Genomic DNA, 16,940 nt, shown 5'->3' with positions numbered 1-16,940 from the left:
GAAAAAAAAATATTTAATCCATTTTGGAAAACAGCTGTAACATAACGTGGAAAAAGTGAAGCGCTGTGAATATTTTCTGGATGCACTGCAAATATCTACTAATTAATAATGAAACCAGGGAGGATAAATATCTGGGGAAATTGTCAGGTGTGCTTGCAGTGGTTGCAGCTGGGCCATTCATTAAACAAAACAATATATACCGTATTTCTTCGATTAAACGCTGCAGCATTTATTACACAATCTTAATTTTTGGTGCAGTGTTTATTTGAGGGCGGCGTTTAATTAGTGAGAGACATTTTGTGAATTGTAGCTGCATTGCGGCCATAAACAAACAAAGAATAGACAAGAAGGTGAAACACAAAGCCTAGTGTTAAATTGAAGCCGCACGTTTAGTCAGGAGTACAATTTCAGTGTGTTTAAGTCTTTTATTTGTCAGGTACACAGAACAACACAAGGTTAGACTGGGCACTGAAATTCTTAAGACAAGACAAAGCAAGCACCTGGCAAAACATAACATATAAGTACACGGAACATAATTTACAACTATGCTGAGCTTAAATAAGTGAAACTTCCTAAATATACAGATATCAATAAATAATCGACTATACTAACCCTAATACTAAAACTTCCTAATTTACAGATAACAATAAATAGTACACTATACTAACCCTAAATGCACATAAAACTTGTTTCAACCCTATAACCTATTCTAACCTAAGTGGAGTACAGTACAATAGTGCAAATTTGCAGATCAGTGACTAAGTCAATGACCATACAGGAGCCTGGTGGCGAGGTACAGTGAGGTACAGTAGTGCAATGTTATGATGGTAGTGCAACCAGTAGCTGAAAGTGACAGAGTATAAGTGACTAGTATGCAGTAAATCAATGTCCATATCAGTGTCAGAAGCCTGATGGCCCTTGGGTAGAAACTGTTGTCCAGTCTGCGTGTGCGCGACCGGATGCTGCGGTACGCCTGCCAGAAGGCAACGGGGTAAAGAGACTGAAGGATGGGTGGGAACAGTCTCTTAGAATCCTGCCAGCTTTCCTTAGGCAAGGTGTGGTAGGTGTCCTGTAGGGCTGGGAGCTTCCTGCCGATGATGAACTCAGCAGAACGGACCACACTTCGTAGGGCCTTGCGGTCCCTGTCTGTGCAGCTCCCATACCACACTGTAATATAACCAGTCAGAATGCTCTCGATGGTGCATCTGTAAAAGTTAGTGAGGATGACTGAGTCCATACCAAACTTCCTCAGTCTCCTCAGGAAGAAGAGGCGCTTACGGCCGCTTTGACCACCTTGTGCGTGTGAACAGACGAGGTGAGGTCATTGCTGATGTTCACCCCGAGGAACTTGAAGCAGCTGACCTTCTCCACTTCCGATCCATTGATGAGTAGGGGTGCATGCTCCTCCTCCTGCCGCCTCCTATAGTCCACAATCATCTCCTTGGTCTTGCTGATTTTAAGAGAGAGGTTATTGTCCTGACACCATGATGTCAACCTCCTCACTGTAGGCTGACTCGTCACTGTCAGAGATGAGGCCCACAATGGTTGTGTCGTCAGCAAACTTAACAAGGAGGTTGGAGCTGTGCATTGCCACACAGCCGTGAGTGAACAAGGAGAACAGGAGAGGGCTGAGCACACAGCCCTGGGGGGTGCCTGTGTTGGTGATCAGTACAGATGAGGTGCGGTCACCGATTCTCACCACCTGTGGCCTCCCTGTCAGGAAGTGGAAGATCCACTTGCAGAGGGAGGTGCTTATTCCCAGGTCCACAAGCTTGGAGACCAGTCTGGAGGGGATGATGGTGTTAAATGCAGAGCTGTAGTCAATGAACAGCATCCTTACATATGTGTTCCCCTTGTCCAGGTGGGAGAGAGCGGTGTGCATAGTCAGAGCGATGGCATCGTCTGTAGACCTGTTGGACCGGTATGCAAACTGCATAGGGTCCAGTGTGGGGGGCAGCGAAGAGCAGATGAATGATTTGACCAGCCGCTCGAAGCACTTCATGATGACCGAGGTCAGTGCTATCGGCGATAGTCGTTCAGACATGTGACCTTGGTGTTCTTGGGTACAGGGATAATGGTGGTCCTCTTGAAGCAGGTGGGGAGTACAGACAGGTTAAGGGAGAGGTTGAAGATGTCCCTGAAGACCCCTGCCAGCTGGTCAGCACAGCCCCTGAGGGCCCTACCTGATATGCCGTCTGGGCCAGGTGCCTTGCGAGGGTTGATCTTCTTAAAGCACAGCCTCACCTCGGCTACAGTTAGTGTAGGCACACCACTGGCTTGGCCTTCAGGTAGCTCCACTGCAGGGGGGTCACTGTCCCTCTCAAAGCGAGCGTAGAAGGAGTTCAGCTCGTCTGGCAGTAGGACAGAGGACTGGGTCTCATTGTAGCCTCTCCCTTTGTAGTCAGTAGTGGCTTTAAGTCCACTCCACATGCGCCTGGGGTCAGAGCCATGGTAGCTGGACTCCACCTTGGTCCTGTAAGCCCTTTTCGCTGCTTTGATGGCCTTCAGAAGGTTGTATCTGGCCTTCCTGTACTCATCAGGGTCCCCAGAGTTAAAGGCGACAGTGCTGGCTCTCAGCTTGGCCCGGATCGCAGCATCAACCCAGGGCTTCTGATTTGGGAAAGACCGGACAATCTTCTTGGGGACAGCGTCACCAATGCAGTGCTGGATGTAGCTGGAGACAGTGTCTGAGTATTCATTAATGTCCCCATCTGCTGCCTCCTTGAACTTCAGCCAGTCAGTGGTGTCAAAGCAGTCCTGGAGGGTCGCCACACACTCGTCACTCCATAGGTGAACTGACCTCTCAACCGGTCTGACCTGTTTAAGCTTTTGTTCATATGCGGGGAGGAGAAGAATGGAGGTGTGAACAGCCTTCCCAAAAGCAGGGCGGGGAGGGGTTTGTAACTGCCCTTGAATGCTGTATAACAATGGTCAAGGATCTGGTCTCCACGTGTGAAGAAGTCAATGTGCTGATAGTACTTGGGCAGGACTTTCTTACAGTTAGCAGCTCAAGGACCGGAGAGCAGTGAGATGCTAGTACCGCTACATCCGTAGCCCAGAGAGAGTTAACCATAACACAGACCCCTCCGCCCCTGCACTTCCCTGAATCAGCTGTTCTGTGCTGGCGGAATATGGTGAATCCCAACGGTGTAACTGCTATGTCGGATATCTCCGGAGAAAGCCAGGTCTCGACGAACGCCAGTACACAGCAGTTCCTGATGTCCCGTTGGAATTTGACACGAGCAATAAGTTAATCCATTTTGTTGTCGATGGACTGAACGTTAGCTAGTAAGATGGTTGGAAAAGCAGGTTTGAAGCACCGTTTCCGAGTTCGAACAAGAACTCCAGCACGCCTCGTTTCTTGTTTTGGGTAGGATCGGGATCATTTTGATCCTAAAAATCAGGATTAAACTGATCCCAGCAGGAGGGTGGATTCATGGAGGATATCAGGTAACTAAACTTGGTTAGTTAAATAATACAACATTTATATCATGCATTTTACAGTATTTATATTTATTTATCAATTTCACTTGAATTGTTCAACAGGATGTACATAAAGTAGGTAGTCTATGTAGGCTAGTATCCTTTCAGTACAGCAAATTATAAATTATAAATATTTCGGCCCCATAAAATAATCCCCCAAACAGCTGTCAATATTGAACTCAAATAATAAATTCTGTCTTTGTTTTTTAAACATTAACCACACTGACACAATCATCAGTCATGGACTTATCAAAAATGGTGTCTAACAATTGCATCTCTTATTGGTCGTCCAGTCGGGCCCTCATTCTGACAGAATGCCGTAGGTTGGTCAGTGTCTCCAATGGGCTCAGGTGCATTAGGGACGTCATCACAGAGAGGGACTTTGCACCTGGTCGCGATGTTGTGTAGAACAATGCAAGCAAGTATTATGTTGCATGCTTTCTGTGGTTCCACTCTCAAGTAGTTAAGGCATGCAAAGCGCCTCTTCAGAAATCCAATTAAGCGCTCAATGGTGCATCTTGTTTTGCAATGAGCAGTGTTGAAGCGTGCCTGCTCGGGCGTGTGTTTAGCCAGAAAAGGGGCCATCAGCCATGGTAGAAGAGGGTAAGCACTGTCTCCTAATATGATATAATTTGGTCGGTTGGTTTGGAGCTCTCTATATAGAGCGCTCTCGCTCAGGATGCGCGCATCATGGACAGATCCAGACCACTTCACGACACAGTTTGTGATGAGGAGCTCAGCGTTGCCCACAAGTTGAACATTGATGCTGTGTCTCCCCTTTCGGTTTACAAACTCCCACTCATTCTCATGAGGTGCTTGTATGTGCACATGGGTGCAGTCGATTGCTCCAATAATGTTGGGCATATTCCCCAAAAGAAAACAAATATGCTTGGCCTGGTCATCCTTCGGAAAAAAAACAAAGAAGGCCCATGAGGGTAAATCTCTGTGGGATTTTGGGGATGACATAAAATAAAGGATCTTGCTTGAAAGCGATTTGCAGTCTAGAACTAGGAGTCTAGGACTGCAAAACCTTTAATTAGGATTATACCCAAGTTTAGGTATCTTAATCCATGATGTTCATCATACATATCTCTTGACTACTGACTATTACTATAGAACATCTGCTGCAGAAACCCATATTAATTACTCTAACCCATACTGTCACAGTAAGTAAATCTAAAATGTTATGATGATTTGACAAATTCATTACTCAGGCTGGCCAATGCAGTTTAAACACTTTTCAGAACATCACAAAAAGTTGATTTTTCCACAACCATGTATGAGTGGACTGCCTGTTTCCAAGACATGGACAATGTTCAAGTTCAAGTCTTTTATTTGACAGAATCAAATAAAATACTTTTATTGGAGGGGGGGATGTTTATATTGTTTGTTTGCTGTTCCGTTCAGTCCTATTTTCTGTTCAAATAAAGCATATTGGAGTGACCCCACACTATTCTACATGTTGTTCTTTACATAGCTAAATTGTGATAGTCCCATTTAGACCACAGGTAATCCAGATTTGGAAATCTTGAAAAGTTAGAATCCAGATCAGAGTAATCCAATCCCACATTGCTTTGAAAAACCAGCATAAAAATCAAATGGATTACGTGATCCTGGATAGCAGAAAATTTGATTTCCAAATCTGGATCAGTTTGATCCAGATTAAAACTTTTGAAAAACCGGCCCCTGATCGTGGGAAACTAAATCCATTCTAATTTGTTCACACACACACAGAGATTCCTGTAATTAGCAGAGAGATGCCCACCACTCTCATAAAAATGTATTAGTAAGAGCAGACGTTTCTCACTTCATGCAGTTAAGTTCCTGTTTAGCTCAAGCATTCTACTCAAGTCATTACAGTTAAGGTAAGGCTTAATGAAACTACCAAAACTACCTGCATATGACTGCATTAGAATTTGGGACCCATAACTTACAAGTTACAGGCTTGTGCTGTCAGTCCTTTTCAAAGCCTAACCTCCTTGTGTGGCATTTTTTCGTTTAGCACACAATATGTCTGCTAACTTAATAGATGTTAAATTGACAATGTCTACAACTGTGTTTATGTAGTCATACTTATCTCCATAGCACAGGCATTTCTTATGTCTGCCTTAATATGGAGAACAAGGCTTTGGCAGGTAGATGAGGGCCCAGATGGTGTCAAAAAGGAGTCTTAGGCTCTATCATCCTGTTATTACAAGAAAACCACATAGGCAAGTAAATAGACTGCATTTCTATAGTGCGTTTCTACCTTAGCGGCACTCAAAGCGCTTCACAATTTGCCTCTCATTCACTCATTCATACTCACACTCACACATTGCAGCGGCGGCAGAGCTGCCATGCAAGGCGCTGGCCTGCCCATCGGGAGCAACTTGGGGTTCAGAGTCTTGCTCAAGGATACTTTGGCACATGGCCTGGGAAGAGTCGGGGATCAAACTGCCAACCCTGGGATTAACAGACGACCCTCTCTACCTCCTGAGCCACAGCCGCCCAAGTGATATCCAAACATTTATTAACATAAAAAGACAATCTAAGAATGAAAGTGGTCCTCCTACCCCACTGATGTGCCAGGACAGGAGGAGCTAGTGGTACCACAGGCTGAGGGCTGGGGGGTGCACAGGCTCTCAAGACCGAGAATGTAGACAGTTAGTGTTGAGCAGACCCCAAACACTTGAGCGGTCTACTGTTGCTTTGTACTGTTCCTGCTGACTTTGGGCTTTGTCTGTTAGCAAAACAAGTTGTTTCTGCTTTCTGGGTTTGCCTGGAGGTCTCTTCTCTTTCAAATACATTTGGTGCCAGTGGAGAAACTAGCATGCTCAGGGCGCTCTTGGGACATTATTGTCATCATATTCTATTTTAGTATGAATTATTCAGGGGAATCGATTACATACATGTAATTAGCTGATGCCTTTAAATACAATGATTGGTCATTTTCCATATTGATCAACTAGAATTTTTAAGAAATAAATTGCGCCTTAACCCTCATCATACTTTTGGTGGTGAGGGTAGAAGCAGTAATTCCTCTGCTAACAACAGGAGCTGTGATGTACTGTAGCAGCACCCAGCCTCTAGCCCCAGCCTCCTGCTTTGTGCCTGCCAACTTTCTCTGTCTCTCTATCTGAGGTCATTGAACCTGGCTTTGAACTGCTCAGGTGCTGTTGAGGGCTCGGAAGAGGCACTGACTGCTGCCGCTACGGCATGTCCTCTCACACGGATCTAGACGTAGCAGTCGGTGGTGCATGATGACCATATCCATAGATCATATTCCTCTGAATGTCTACCTACTGGAGGAGGATTTCCATCTCAGCCTTGGTGAATTTATTGAATTTTTCTCCATAGTTACACTGATTCGTTTTCGCATAATCCCTGGTTGCACCGGATGTCACAGGGACATGCATAACATTCAGTTATTCTATTATTACACCCATATTAATGACATTGTCCCACCAGGTAAGTTGCACCAGCAAGATATCAAATGTATTATATTTTACAAGTATACTTTGCAACATGACAGTAGCTTTTAGACAGTACTCAGTAGTGTTTTGGGGGGGAAAAACACACAAGGAAAATATTGTACAATATGTATTAGAACGGCTTATTAGCATTATCCTTGTATTTAAGGCAATGAACCACTTCAAAGCAGAATACGTATGAATCAAAATAGCTAAAATAGGCAAGGTTTTCACAGTACTGTCCATTTACCACAGTCATAACTGATTATCATCTATTACAGAGTTTGTGTCAAACCATCTGCTAGTTGTAGTCAATCATTCAATAGTCTGCATTCATCCTGCGCAATTTAGCAGGCAAATTATTCTCTAGCCTAGCCCCAGCCAAAGACATCTGAACTTGGGTTGGAGCAGGGGCAGGGATGGGGCTCAAGACATGCTTCTCCATCTCACCTGCTGAACGGACCATTGGCTCCTTAGGCCCACCCTCCAAGGCCACTAGATGTTCCTCCATCCCTCCCTTCCACCCAGATGCAATAATGAAGCTGGACGGTTCTGAGTTGCAGGCCTTCTCCCCTGGCTGGGTCTTGCCAGCTGCCAGGGTCCAGTGGACATGCTCTTCTTTACCTGAGCTCCTACCTGGGAGCCTCCCTTCTTGGTCCTCACCGCGGTCCACTGACAGCAGTCTCTCTATATGACCACGGCGGCTTCCATTCCCCAGGGTGGGGGAGATAGGCGAGGGCACAAAGAAGGTGGAGTTGGGCCAAGTAAGGGAGGCCTGCTCCTCATGCTCCTTCATGCTGTAGGGGGGAGTGGTGACTTCAAATGTGTTGTGGAACTGGGAGTAGTCAACTCTAAAAAAACCTTCCTCCAAGGACATGACAGGCAGGAAACGGTGGCCCCACAAAACCTCATCCTCTGTGTAAGATGTCCGGGCCTGGCATGTCATACCTGGAACCATAAAGAGGTGCATAGACATGGATTACATAAGACACGACGCATGTGAGTGTGTGCACGTGTTAATGCTTGCATACAAGTGTGCATGCATGTATTTGAGTGTGTGTATGTGTGTTTGTGCTCGTGTGCATGTGTTTGTCCGTGAGTGTCGAGAGAGAAAAGGGTAAATAAAAAAGGAGACAAATGACTGAATTTTACAAGCCTAAACCACTTCTGGAAATTTAAATGGACAGGTTGTGAATTAACAAACATGCAAATTAAGATTTTTTCATTTTTTTTTTTATGAATTTAATGAACTCTTACCAGTGGTTTCCACAATGCCCTCTAGAATAACAACTATCTCAAACTGCTCATTACAGAGTGAGCGCTGAGAAAGGTCAAAGAAAGGGCTCTTGGTGTTGATTTCATGACAGATAGTCAGAGGAGACACCAGAAAAAGCTGGTCAGACCCTGTCCCAAACCCAACATCCAGCTCACACTGGTCCAGGGGCAGGAACTCTCCCTCCGGGGTCTGGCGAGACTAAGGGCACACAATTAAGCATCATGTCAGTTTCTATTGTATGTTTTGCATGTACATTTGATGTATGTATTCATAAGGTAGCATAAACAAATCTAATCTACAAAAGGGGAACATGGGTTTTGGATGAGGTGTATAACAATTATATTTGTTTTAATTTATGTTGAATAGTACAAATGTAAACAAATGTAAACAATTCCCTGATGTTTGTGATTCCATTGAACAAAATTCAGAATGTCTTTGTCTTGAGAACGAGTATTTTCTGAAAGCCAATGAGAAAAGCATGACATGTTTGCATTGAGTCAGGAGTTATGACATCCATTTAATTTAAGCTACCTGCCACTTTCATACCAGAAAGGAATGTAAATTGAATAATAAGATGGAATAAGAGGATCATAGTAAAAGTTGTATACTCAATAAAAATGTGAATCACATACAAATGAGTTTTTATTTCTCTTGACCGAGATATTCCAATAAAAAGACAATTTGTTTTATAATATTGTGTTGTATTGTATTAAACCACCAGTGTGAATGGCTTAACTGGTCCAGTCCTGGTTTTGTGTCTGTCCAGGCTGTGTTCCAGGTCACATACCCCAATACTCCAGTCCACATATTCCAGTTCACCTCCCAACCAGACACACCTGTTACCCATCTATCATTACCTGCACAGTTCATCTACCTCGGCTTCCCACAGACTTGTTACCAGTTCGACGTTGCTACTTTGACGGTAGTTGGTCGTTGCCTTGCCTCATTGACATCATGACTACCTAATCTGTAATCTACGGCTCCCTCCTCACTCCCTCCTGTCTGGCACCCATGGACCTTACCATCATCACCCTCTGTGTCTGCAATAAACCTGGTTAATATCACATCAGCGTCTGAGTCTTGCACTGAGTCTTGCAGTGACAGGGTTCACCTGTCACTCCCCAGGCAGCCGGGTTCATAACATGTACAGACTCAGGCATCAACACTCTGAAAATACCAACAGGGATATAGAGATGTGGGTTGGAACTCATGACACTGGGTTACATTTCGTATCCACTCACACAATTTAGGTAGGAATGTAACAATTATTTGTGATAACAAACTCTACCATACTTCTAGTCTCCTCATGCTCTGCTAATCAGGGGCGAATCTAGGTTCCCACTTTTGGGGGGGCTAAGTCCCTGGATAAAACCTATAACTTTTCCTGTGATCCAGCAAAACCAGGGGAGTCTGGGGGCATGTTCCCCCAGAATATTTGTTTTTTATTAGTGTCCTCCTATGGGTTATCTAGTGGGTTTTAGGAAGAGAAATGAGTACATTTCGATTTTAAAAAATGAATAAAGAACAAACAAAAAAAAATTGTGTGAAAACTTTTGGGGGGCTAATGAAACTTTTGGGGGGGGCTCCAGCTAGATACACCCTTGCTGCTAAGGATTGCCTCAACCTTAGACTGGGCTGCCAGTAGGACCACAGATGGTGAGCAGATTGACATTGATATTCATAGTGGTGTCGGTGACACAGGGGTGTGACATTTCACAAGAAGGAGACTGTGTTGGTTCAGTTTTCCACTGTCTACGCATTTTGGTTTGATACAAGCACCAGGCAGCCATGCTGCTTTAATTGGAAAAGGTAAAGTAATTTTTATTTGGATATGGTGGTTATGGTTATGTATATTTAGAAGGTTAGGAAAGTGGACTGGATAAAAAAAAATGTCTAGTAAAATAAGGACAGAATTTTTTTGTTGGAGACAGAGCCTAAATGATATGTGAAAGATGGGAGAGTTTGAATGATTGATAAAGCAGGATTAGTTGTAAGAAAAATGTGGACCATTAAGCAAAACAAATTGATAAATGAGACATAACATCCTTATTTCTGTAAGTATTCAACAATGTCTCTATACGGCCCAAATCAAAGCCCAGTACAGACCGACATATTCACCTCAGCAGCTCCAAAACCTCAAATCTCTGGGTCATTTTTTCGTTTTTTCCTTTTCCAACTGACAGTAGTCCAGAAGTAGTAGTAATAGTAGATAAGCTAAAAAGCTACTTTTTTTCTTTTTAAACATCAATGTGAAAATGGGACTACTGTTATGTGTTAGGTTTAGGAAACTTACATGGAGCAATAAAAACTAATGACATTTTACTTTGGCTATTTTTAGTCAGTCAGTCATATTTATTTATGAAGCACATTTAAAAATAACAGCTGTTAGCCAAAGTGCTGTCCAATAGCGAATAATTAAAACACACACGTTAAGACACAAAAACCAATCACAGACAATGCACAAACATTTGACCATTGCACCTACAGTGAGGGATTTTTTTTGTTATAATCCCCTGCTGATTTTGTACGTTTGCCAACTGACATGAAATTATCAGTCTATCATTTTAATGGTAGGTTTATTTGAACAGTGAGTAGTGAGAGACAGAATAACAACCACAAAAGCATTTCAAAATTGTTATAAATTGATTTGCATTTTAAAGTGTGAAATAAGTATTTGACCCGCTGCAAAATATGACATTGTACGGTGGCAAAACCGTTGTTGTCGATCACAGAGGTCAGACGTTTCTTGTAGTTGGCCACCAGGTTTCCACACATCTCAGGATTTGTCCCACAGATTTTCTCCAGTTTTCACCTTCTCACCAAGTTGCTTGGAGATGGTATTGCAGCCCACCCCAGCCTTGTGTAGCCCTACAATCTTGTCCCTGACATCCTTGGACATCTCTTTGGTCTTGGCCATGGTGGATAGTTTAGAATCTGATTGATTGCTTCTGTGGACAGGTGTCTTTTATAAAGGTAACAAACTGAGACTCCCTTTAAGAGTGTGCTCCTAATCTCAGCTAATTACCTGTGTAAAAGACACCTGGGAGCCAGAAATATTTCTGATTGAGAGGGGTCAAATACTTATTTTACTCATTAAAATGCAAATCAATGTATACCAATTTTGACATGCGTTTTTCTTTTTGGTGGTGGTGGTGGTGCTAATTTCACAGATCCCTGATCACTGTATCATTCCTCTTTATTCATCCCCCAGTGTTGGACATCATTGATGTGTCCGGTGAGGGGGTATGAGTAACTGCCAGTGTGCCTGGCCGTCTTTCGTGGATTTCTCTCTGCATTGCGTTTTCCCTGCTGAGAAGCGCTTCTGTAAACAGTCAGGGTCTCCTAGTTGGATATATCTCTGTCCCTCCATAACATTTTCACCTATTTTTTATTGAACAGTTTTTCTTTTCTTGATATCCTTGGTGCTTATACTTACAAACCTAAGCTATTTGTGCAAACTATTTTTTATGGGTGTTTTTCTTTTCCATGCATACATGCCTATGTGATGGATATGTAACGGACGTGGTCTTGCAAGCTCTGTCAGAGGTATCTGGCAAATGTTCACCCCCACGGGTAGGCGAACCTGCCACCTCGACTTCCAAGCGCAACCACTACCAACTACGCCAAAGAAAAGCTAGCTATTCAGTGACGCGGGTGGCCCAATAAATACCTGAGGAGTGAGTTTCACCAGTTTACACCGGTTACACCTTCATAGTCTCAGTGTTTTAACATCCCGTTTATCATAATGTGGTATATCCATATACCTTGTGACCAGTGGCGGCTGCTGGTCTTTCAAATAGGGGAAGCTCATTTTTGGCCTACATCATATACATTTTCAGTTCACTGGCTAGTTCACCCCAACGACACTAGCCTAGCCTACTGTTTGAATGATTGAATGAACAAACGATCTAACGAAAAAATATTAAACCCGAAGGAAATGTGGGAATTAGGTTAAACTGAAACAAGGAATGTGATGTATAATTGTGTAAAATGTATGATGAAAATTGGCTAGCAATTTCGCCAAGCAAATAACAAGAAATAAGTTGCAGCAGTTTGTCTTTCAATTGAGTTTGTCTTTCAGTTGCAAAATCCGTGATGGGACTGACCTTGAATAGCTTTGGCGACTTTTTATATTAGTTATATTATATTATAGTACAAAATCACTGTCAATCAAAAGGAGATGCAGTCTTCTGTAGTGATGGGAAGTAAGTTCGGTTCATTTGACTGATTCGATTCTTTGAATCTCGTTCAGTAAAATGAACGAATAGTTTTTCGAGTCAGTCGTTAATTTTAACGGGGGGGGGGGGGGGGGGGCTATACGTCCACTGCAAACACGTATTATATTCTCATGTAGGTTAGTGCATGACATGTGCACCAGCAGATACCATTTCAAAAGATATTCCTACATTAAAATAATGTATCATGACAGTTTGTATGATTTGGTCATGTATTATCACACTAGCATTTAATTATCACGGCAAACATTACACTGCACTAAACTGCAAGTGTAAATGTAAAGTGAAAATAACAAAACCAGTCAGTATGATGACTTGAGCGAACATCATTCACGTCTTACTAAAACAGCGGCCACGCAAAAGGGAATTAGGAAACTGTTTCCTCTACTAAAAAATACAATGTGGGTCACGTGAAAAAAGGATCCAAAGACTCGTAGAAAGACCGAGTCGGAAAATGAACGAATCGTTCGTTTCCTCTAGCTACAGAGCCTATGTAGGTCACGTGAAAAATTATCCAAAGACTCGTAGAAAGACCGAGTAGGGAAATGAACGAATCGCTCGTTTCCTCTAGCAACCAGTACAGAGCCTATGCAGGTCACGTGAAAAATTATCCAAAGACTCGTAGAAAGACCGAGTCGGGAAATGAACGAATCACTCTTTGAGAGGACTCGTTACTCCCGAGTCCTTAGGTGCGTTCGACATGGACTGCAACTGCAGTGTTTCCCCTATGTTGATTTTTTTACCGCGGCCCGCCACGGTAAAACATTTTAGGCCTCTATCAGCCGTGATTGTTAGAGTGCATGTCGGAGAATAGCACAGACGCGCTTCACAGCGCAGTTGAGATTGCGCGTGTGCGTCCTTGAGAACTGAAAGTTGTATAACTTATGTTGTCATTTCATTTAAGCCTGTTATTGTATTAGTCTATAGTTCTTGCAAAGTTAAATAAAGTTAACTGGTGATTTTCGTTGTTTATATTCTTCCCCTGCTTGCGAAATTGCACGTCTGTTGATTCGATAGCGATTGCTGCCCTTGCTCATGTTTGTATTTTAGGTGCATTATTATGCTTAAGTAGCCTAGTTTTAATGAATAAATAGTGTGTATATTGTTATTATTTGCTACAGAATGCTTATCCTATCAAGATCAAATGAAGCAGACAGTGTACATGCTTCCCAGTGGCCTACCTTAATGTGCAGGCTAGGCCACTGCATTTACAATAAGTTGTTACGTCAATTATTAACTGGCAGCATTTATGCCATTTAGAACATACTGTAAGGTATCTTTAAGTATGCTAATATTATTTCTTTAGGGGAAATAGGACGAAAATATGTGCAATATTACATTAGCTATTAGACTAGTACATTAAGCTGCTCCGAAAAATATACGGTTAGCACTTTGTTTTGGCCGGGGGGGGGGGGGGGGGGGGGGGGGGGGTAGATATGACCTGCCCCCACTGCTAAAAAAAATCCTAGGGGAAACCATGAACTGCATGAAACGACCGGCGAGAGTGGCCGCTTGCAGTCGGGGAGGAGTTGAAAATGGCTCTGTGAAGTCTGACATTTCAGCTTCTCGTGGTTTGCTGTGTTAACGTCAGTCACGGCCGATGAAGTGCTGTTTGCTCACTTTACTCTATTTATAATTAAAAGTAGTCTTTCCGTTAGTGAAGAGGCGGAGTAAAACCCTTTCTTCCAAACATTTTTTATTCAATTCAACTGTTTGGTCCGGATTTGAGCATTGGCGAAACTGAAGGTGTCCGAATATTACAAAACACGCGTCAAAGTTGTCGTGTGTGAGTCTGGCCAATCATGAAATAGCTGTGTCGTCACTTGAACCCGTGCAGTTGCTCTTGAGAAAATGCGCTCGGCTACACAGCCGGCAGTTCTTGATTCGATCTCACGGTACTTTGATGGCGACATCACAGTGACGTGTCCTCGGCGCCGTCTCAAGTCGGACAAAAAGTCTAACCAGAATTCACTGTTTCAAGTCAGTCGCCTGCAGCCGACTGCAGCGCCGCATGAAGTCGGGTCATGTCGAACGCACCTCTTGTAAGGATTCGTTCAAAATGAACGAATCGTTCACGAACGACACATCACTAGTCTTTTGACAGACCCTCCAATCATCATGTGGAAGCTCAGCGTCCAGGCCAGCCCACTCCTCCATTCACCCCCAGAGACGCTGAGTGTCCAGGGCGAGACATAGTCGCAGCATTTATCCAACGACCGTATAGTTTCGGAGCACTGTTCAAAAAAACTGTTCAAAGCAGCCTCATTAAAGTCCATGGAAGCTGAGCTTCAACAGGGAAATGCACTGTGGCACTACAGGAATGTATGAGGAGGAAATCAGTCAGTCCACCTTCTAATATATGTAGCTGATTCTGAACAAACTCGTCTTCGATATGAACGCGTTCTAACGGATTTAAATGTAAACACAATAGTAAATATTTGACCATGAATTTTATTAATGTTACGGGAAGCTGAGCTTCCCTTGCAGTCTTAAAGAAATCACCACTGCTTGTGACAACTTGTATTATTTGGCAAAGAACAAATTTGGAGCAAGGTGTAAATACGATCCAATGACCTGCTTATCAGGTTGGCCACAAACAATATGCTTTTTGTTCACCTAACTTACTCAAATCCTCAATGTATCCAAAAAAGATTATGTTTTACATGAAACAAATACTCTACTATTTCAATTAATGTATTTAATGCCTGCAGAAATATCTGTAATATTGTATTTATGTATGTAAAGGTAATCATTACGACCATACAGAACTTTTTCCCAGGTGTGGGTTGCCGTGTTGCAGTATATTTTTTGTAAAGTTTAAGTTTGTAATTGTATTTACAAGTATCCTAATCTCTGGAGTCAGCTCCGGCAACTTGCATGACGGTGACTATGAAGATATTTATTACACTGTCCAAACGCTACAAACACCCATGTCTTCTGGGGAAGATTCTGTCATTTAATGCACTCAAATGTGCATGTTCTCTTTGTGTTGGTGTTACCGAACTTTCTGCAGGTTCTGCAATTTAACAAATAGGTTGCAATTCAGTGTGATCAATTTAACAGTGACAGTTTAACTCCAAATCAATAAGAGTGGTTTCCAGTTTCCTGAGGATATATGGCCCACTGAACACCACACTGCTGACTGAGGGATAAAGGGGTTACCCTAGTGATGACCTCCACTGCATCTTTTATCTGACTCAACAAACCATTGACAACATTTACGTTTTTGAGAACGTGCATGTGTGGGTGTTTTTAAAGAGAGTGAGAGCTTTGAATATTTGCCAAGGTAGAACAAGTCTCTATCCTTTGTCTTTGTGCACTAATCAGCTTAAAAAATGTTTTGTGGAATTCTTCAGCCAGCTTTTAACTGATTTCAATTAGGAACCATATCCAAACCCATACACTAGGCTTTGAGACAATGGCTAGCTAGGGTGTGCCAACAATTTCATATCAACAACAAGTTTTCATATCATTGTTGTTATTTTGCTAATTGCTTTCGCTTTGCTTGTAAGAATATATGTGGGTATCTCACAACTGTCTAAACATTTACCTTAATGAGTTTGCACCTTATCTGGGCTGATACCATGTGGCTGTTCCGTAGATTTCCAACTCGAAACATGAGGCACAATTTTCCGTCCCGTTGCGAAATGACTGCATCTTGGCTGAACATAAGCGTTTCCGCGCGCTTCTTTGGCTGGGACATCTTAATAAACATGCAGCCAATGAGAAAAGCATCCACGATGGAACCGAGTAGCGACTGAAAAAGAAAAAGAATAATGCCCTCTGGACACTTTTCAGTGATGTAGCGGTAGCCATATCCGATTGTTGCCTCTGTTTCAATAAAGAACAAAAAAGCAGAAGGAAAGTTGTAGACATTAGCGACGCACGGGGTGTAGGATGAGTCGTGGCCGTGGTTTAGGTCACCGCGGATATAGGCAATTATCCACCACATAGATGCCATAACAAGCCATGCGATAGTGTAGGTTAAGATAAATATGAGTAGGTTCCATCGCCACTTTAGGTCCACTAATGTGGTGAAAAGGTCGGAGATATACCGGCTGGTTTCCCCACCAAGGTTACCATGCTGGACGTTGCACCGCCCGTTCTTGTCTACAAATCGTTGTCGTTTTTTCCTCACGGGTGCTGAGAAAGTCATGTTGGTGTTCACTACCTGGTAATCATCGCCAAATTTCCTTCGTATCGTAGACATATCTACAGAACAATTGCACCAAACCAAATAGACCTCACCTAAGGTTTCAAAAATATGTTTGCGCACTCCGTGATGTAGGCTATACGTTTCCAATTAGTTTTATTTTGTAGTGTCCCATCAAAAGCAATATTTGTTGTCTTTAAAAACCACACTCTGAAGATCGAAAACCTGTCCTATCCTCATGAGTTTAAGACAGAGGCTATCTTTTTCCATTCCCCGTGCAAATCGTGTGCGTAGAGCAAGAACTATGGATTTTTGCCTGCGCCAAGCATAAATGTTCAGCTAAA

The 16,940-nt window shown here is 42.9% G+C and overlaps 1 protein-coding gene across 2 annotated transcripts; it reads right to left on the bottom strand.

The window, feature by feature from the left end:
• Positions 1 to 7,003: 7,003 nt before the first annotated feature.
• On the bottom strand, positions 7,004 to 16,653 carry LOC124475664 (G protein-activated inward rectifier potassium channel 1-like). Of its 2 annotated transcripts, XM_047032444.1 has the most exons (4): positions 15,994 to 16,653; positions 8,190 to 8,406; positions 7,719 to 7,880; positions 7,004 to 7,322 (listed from the first exon to the last, which is right to left on the bottom strand). In XM_047032444.1, the coding sequence occupies exons 1-4, from the start codon at positions 16,651 to 16,653 to the stop codon at positions 7,252 to 7,254; spliced, it is 1,110 nt and encodes a 369-aa protein (XP_046888400.1). In that variant the 3' UTR covers positions 7,004 to 7,251. The 2 variants fall into 2 exon arrangements, with proteins under 2 accessions (XP_046888400.1, XP_046888399.1); XM_047032443.1 differs by having other exon boundaries at positions 7,004 to 7,880.
• Between the last annotated feature and the right edge of the window lie 287 nt (positions 16,654 to 16,940).

The sequence above is a fragment of the Hypomesus transpacificus genome, chromosome 13, assembly GCF_021917145.1.
Source record: "Hypomesus transpacificus isolate Combined female chromosome 13, fHypTra1, whole genome shotgun sequence".
NCBI classification, from domain to species: Eukaryota; Metazoa; Chordata; class Actinopteri; order Osmeriformes; family Osmeridae; genus Hypomesus; species Hypomesus transpacificus.
Note: the sequence above shows the minus strand (reverse complement) of the source record. Positions and strands in the feature narration are given on the sequence as shown.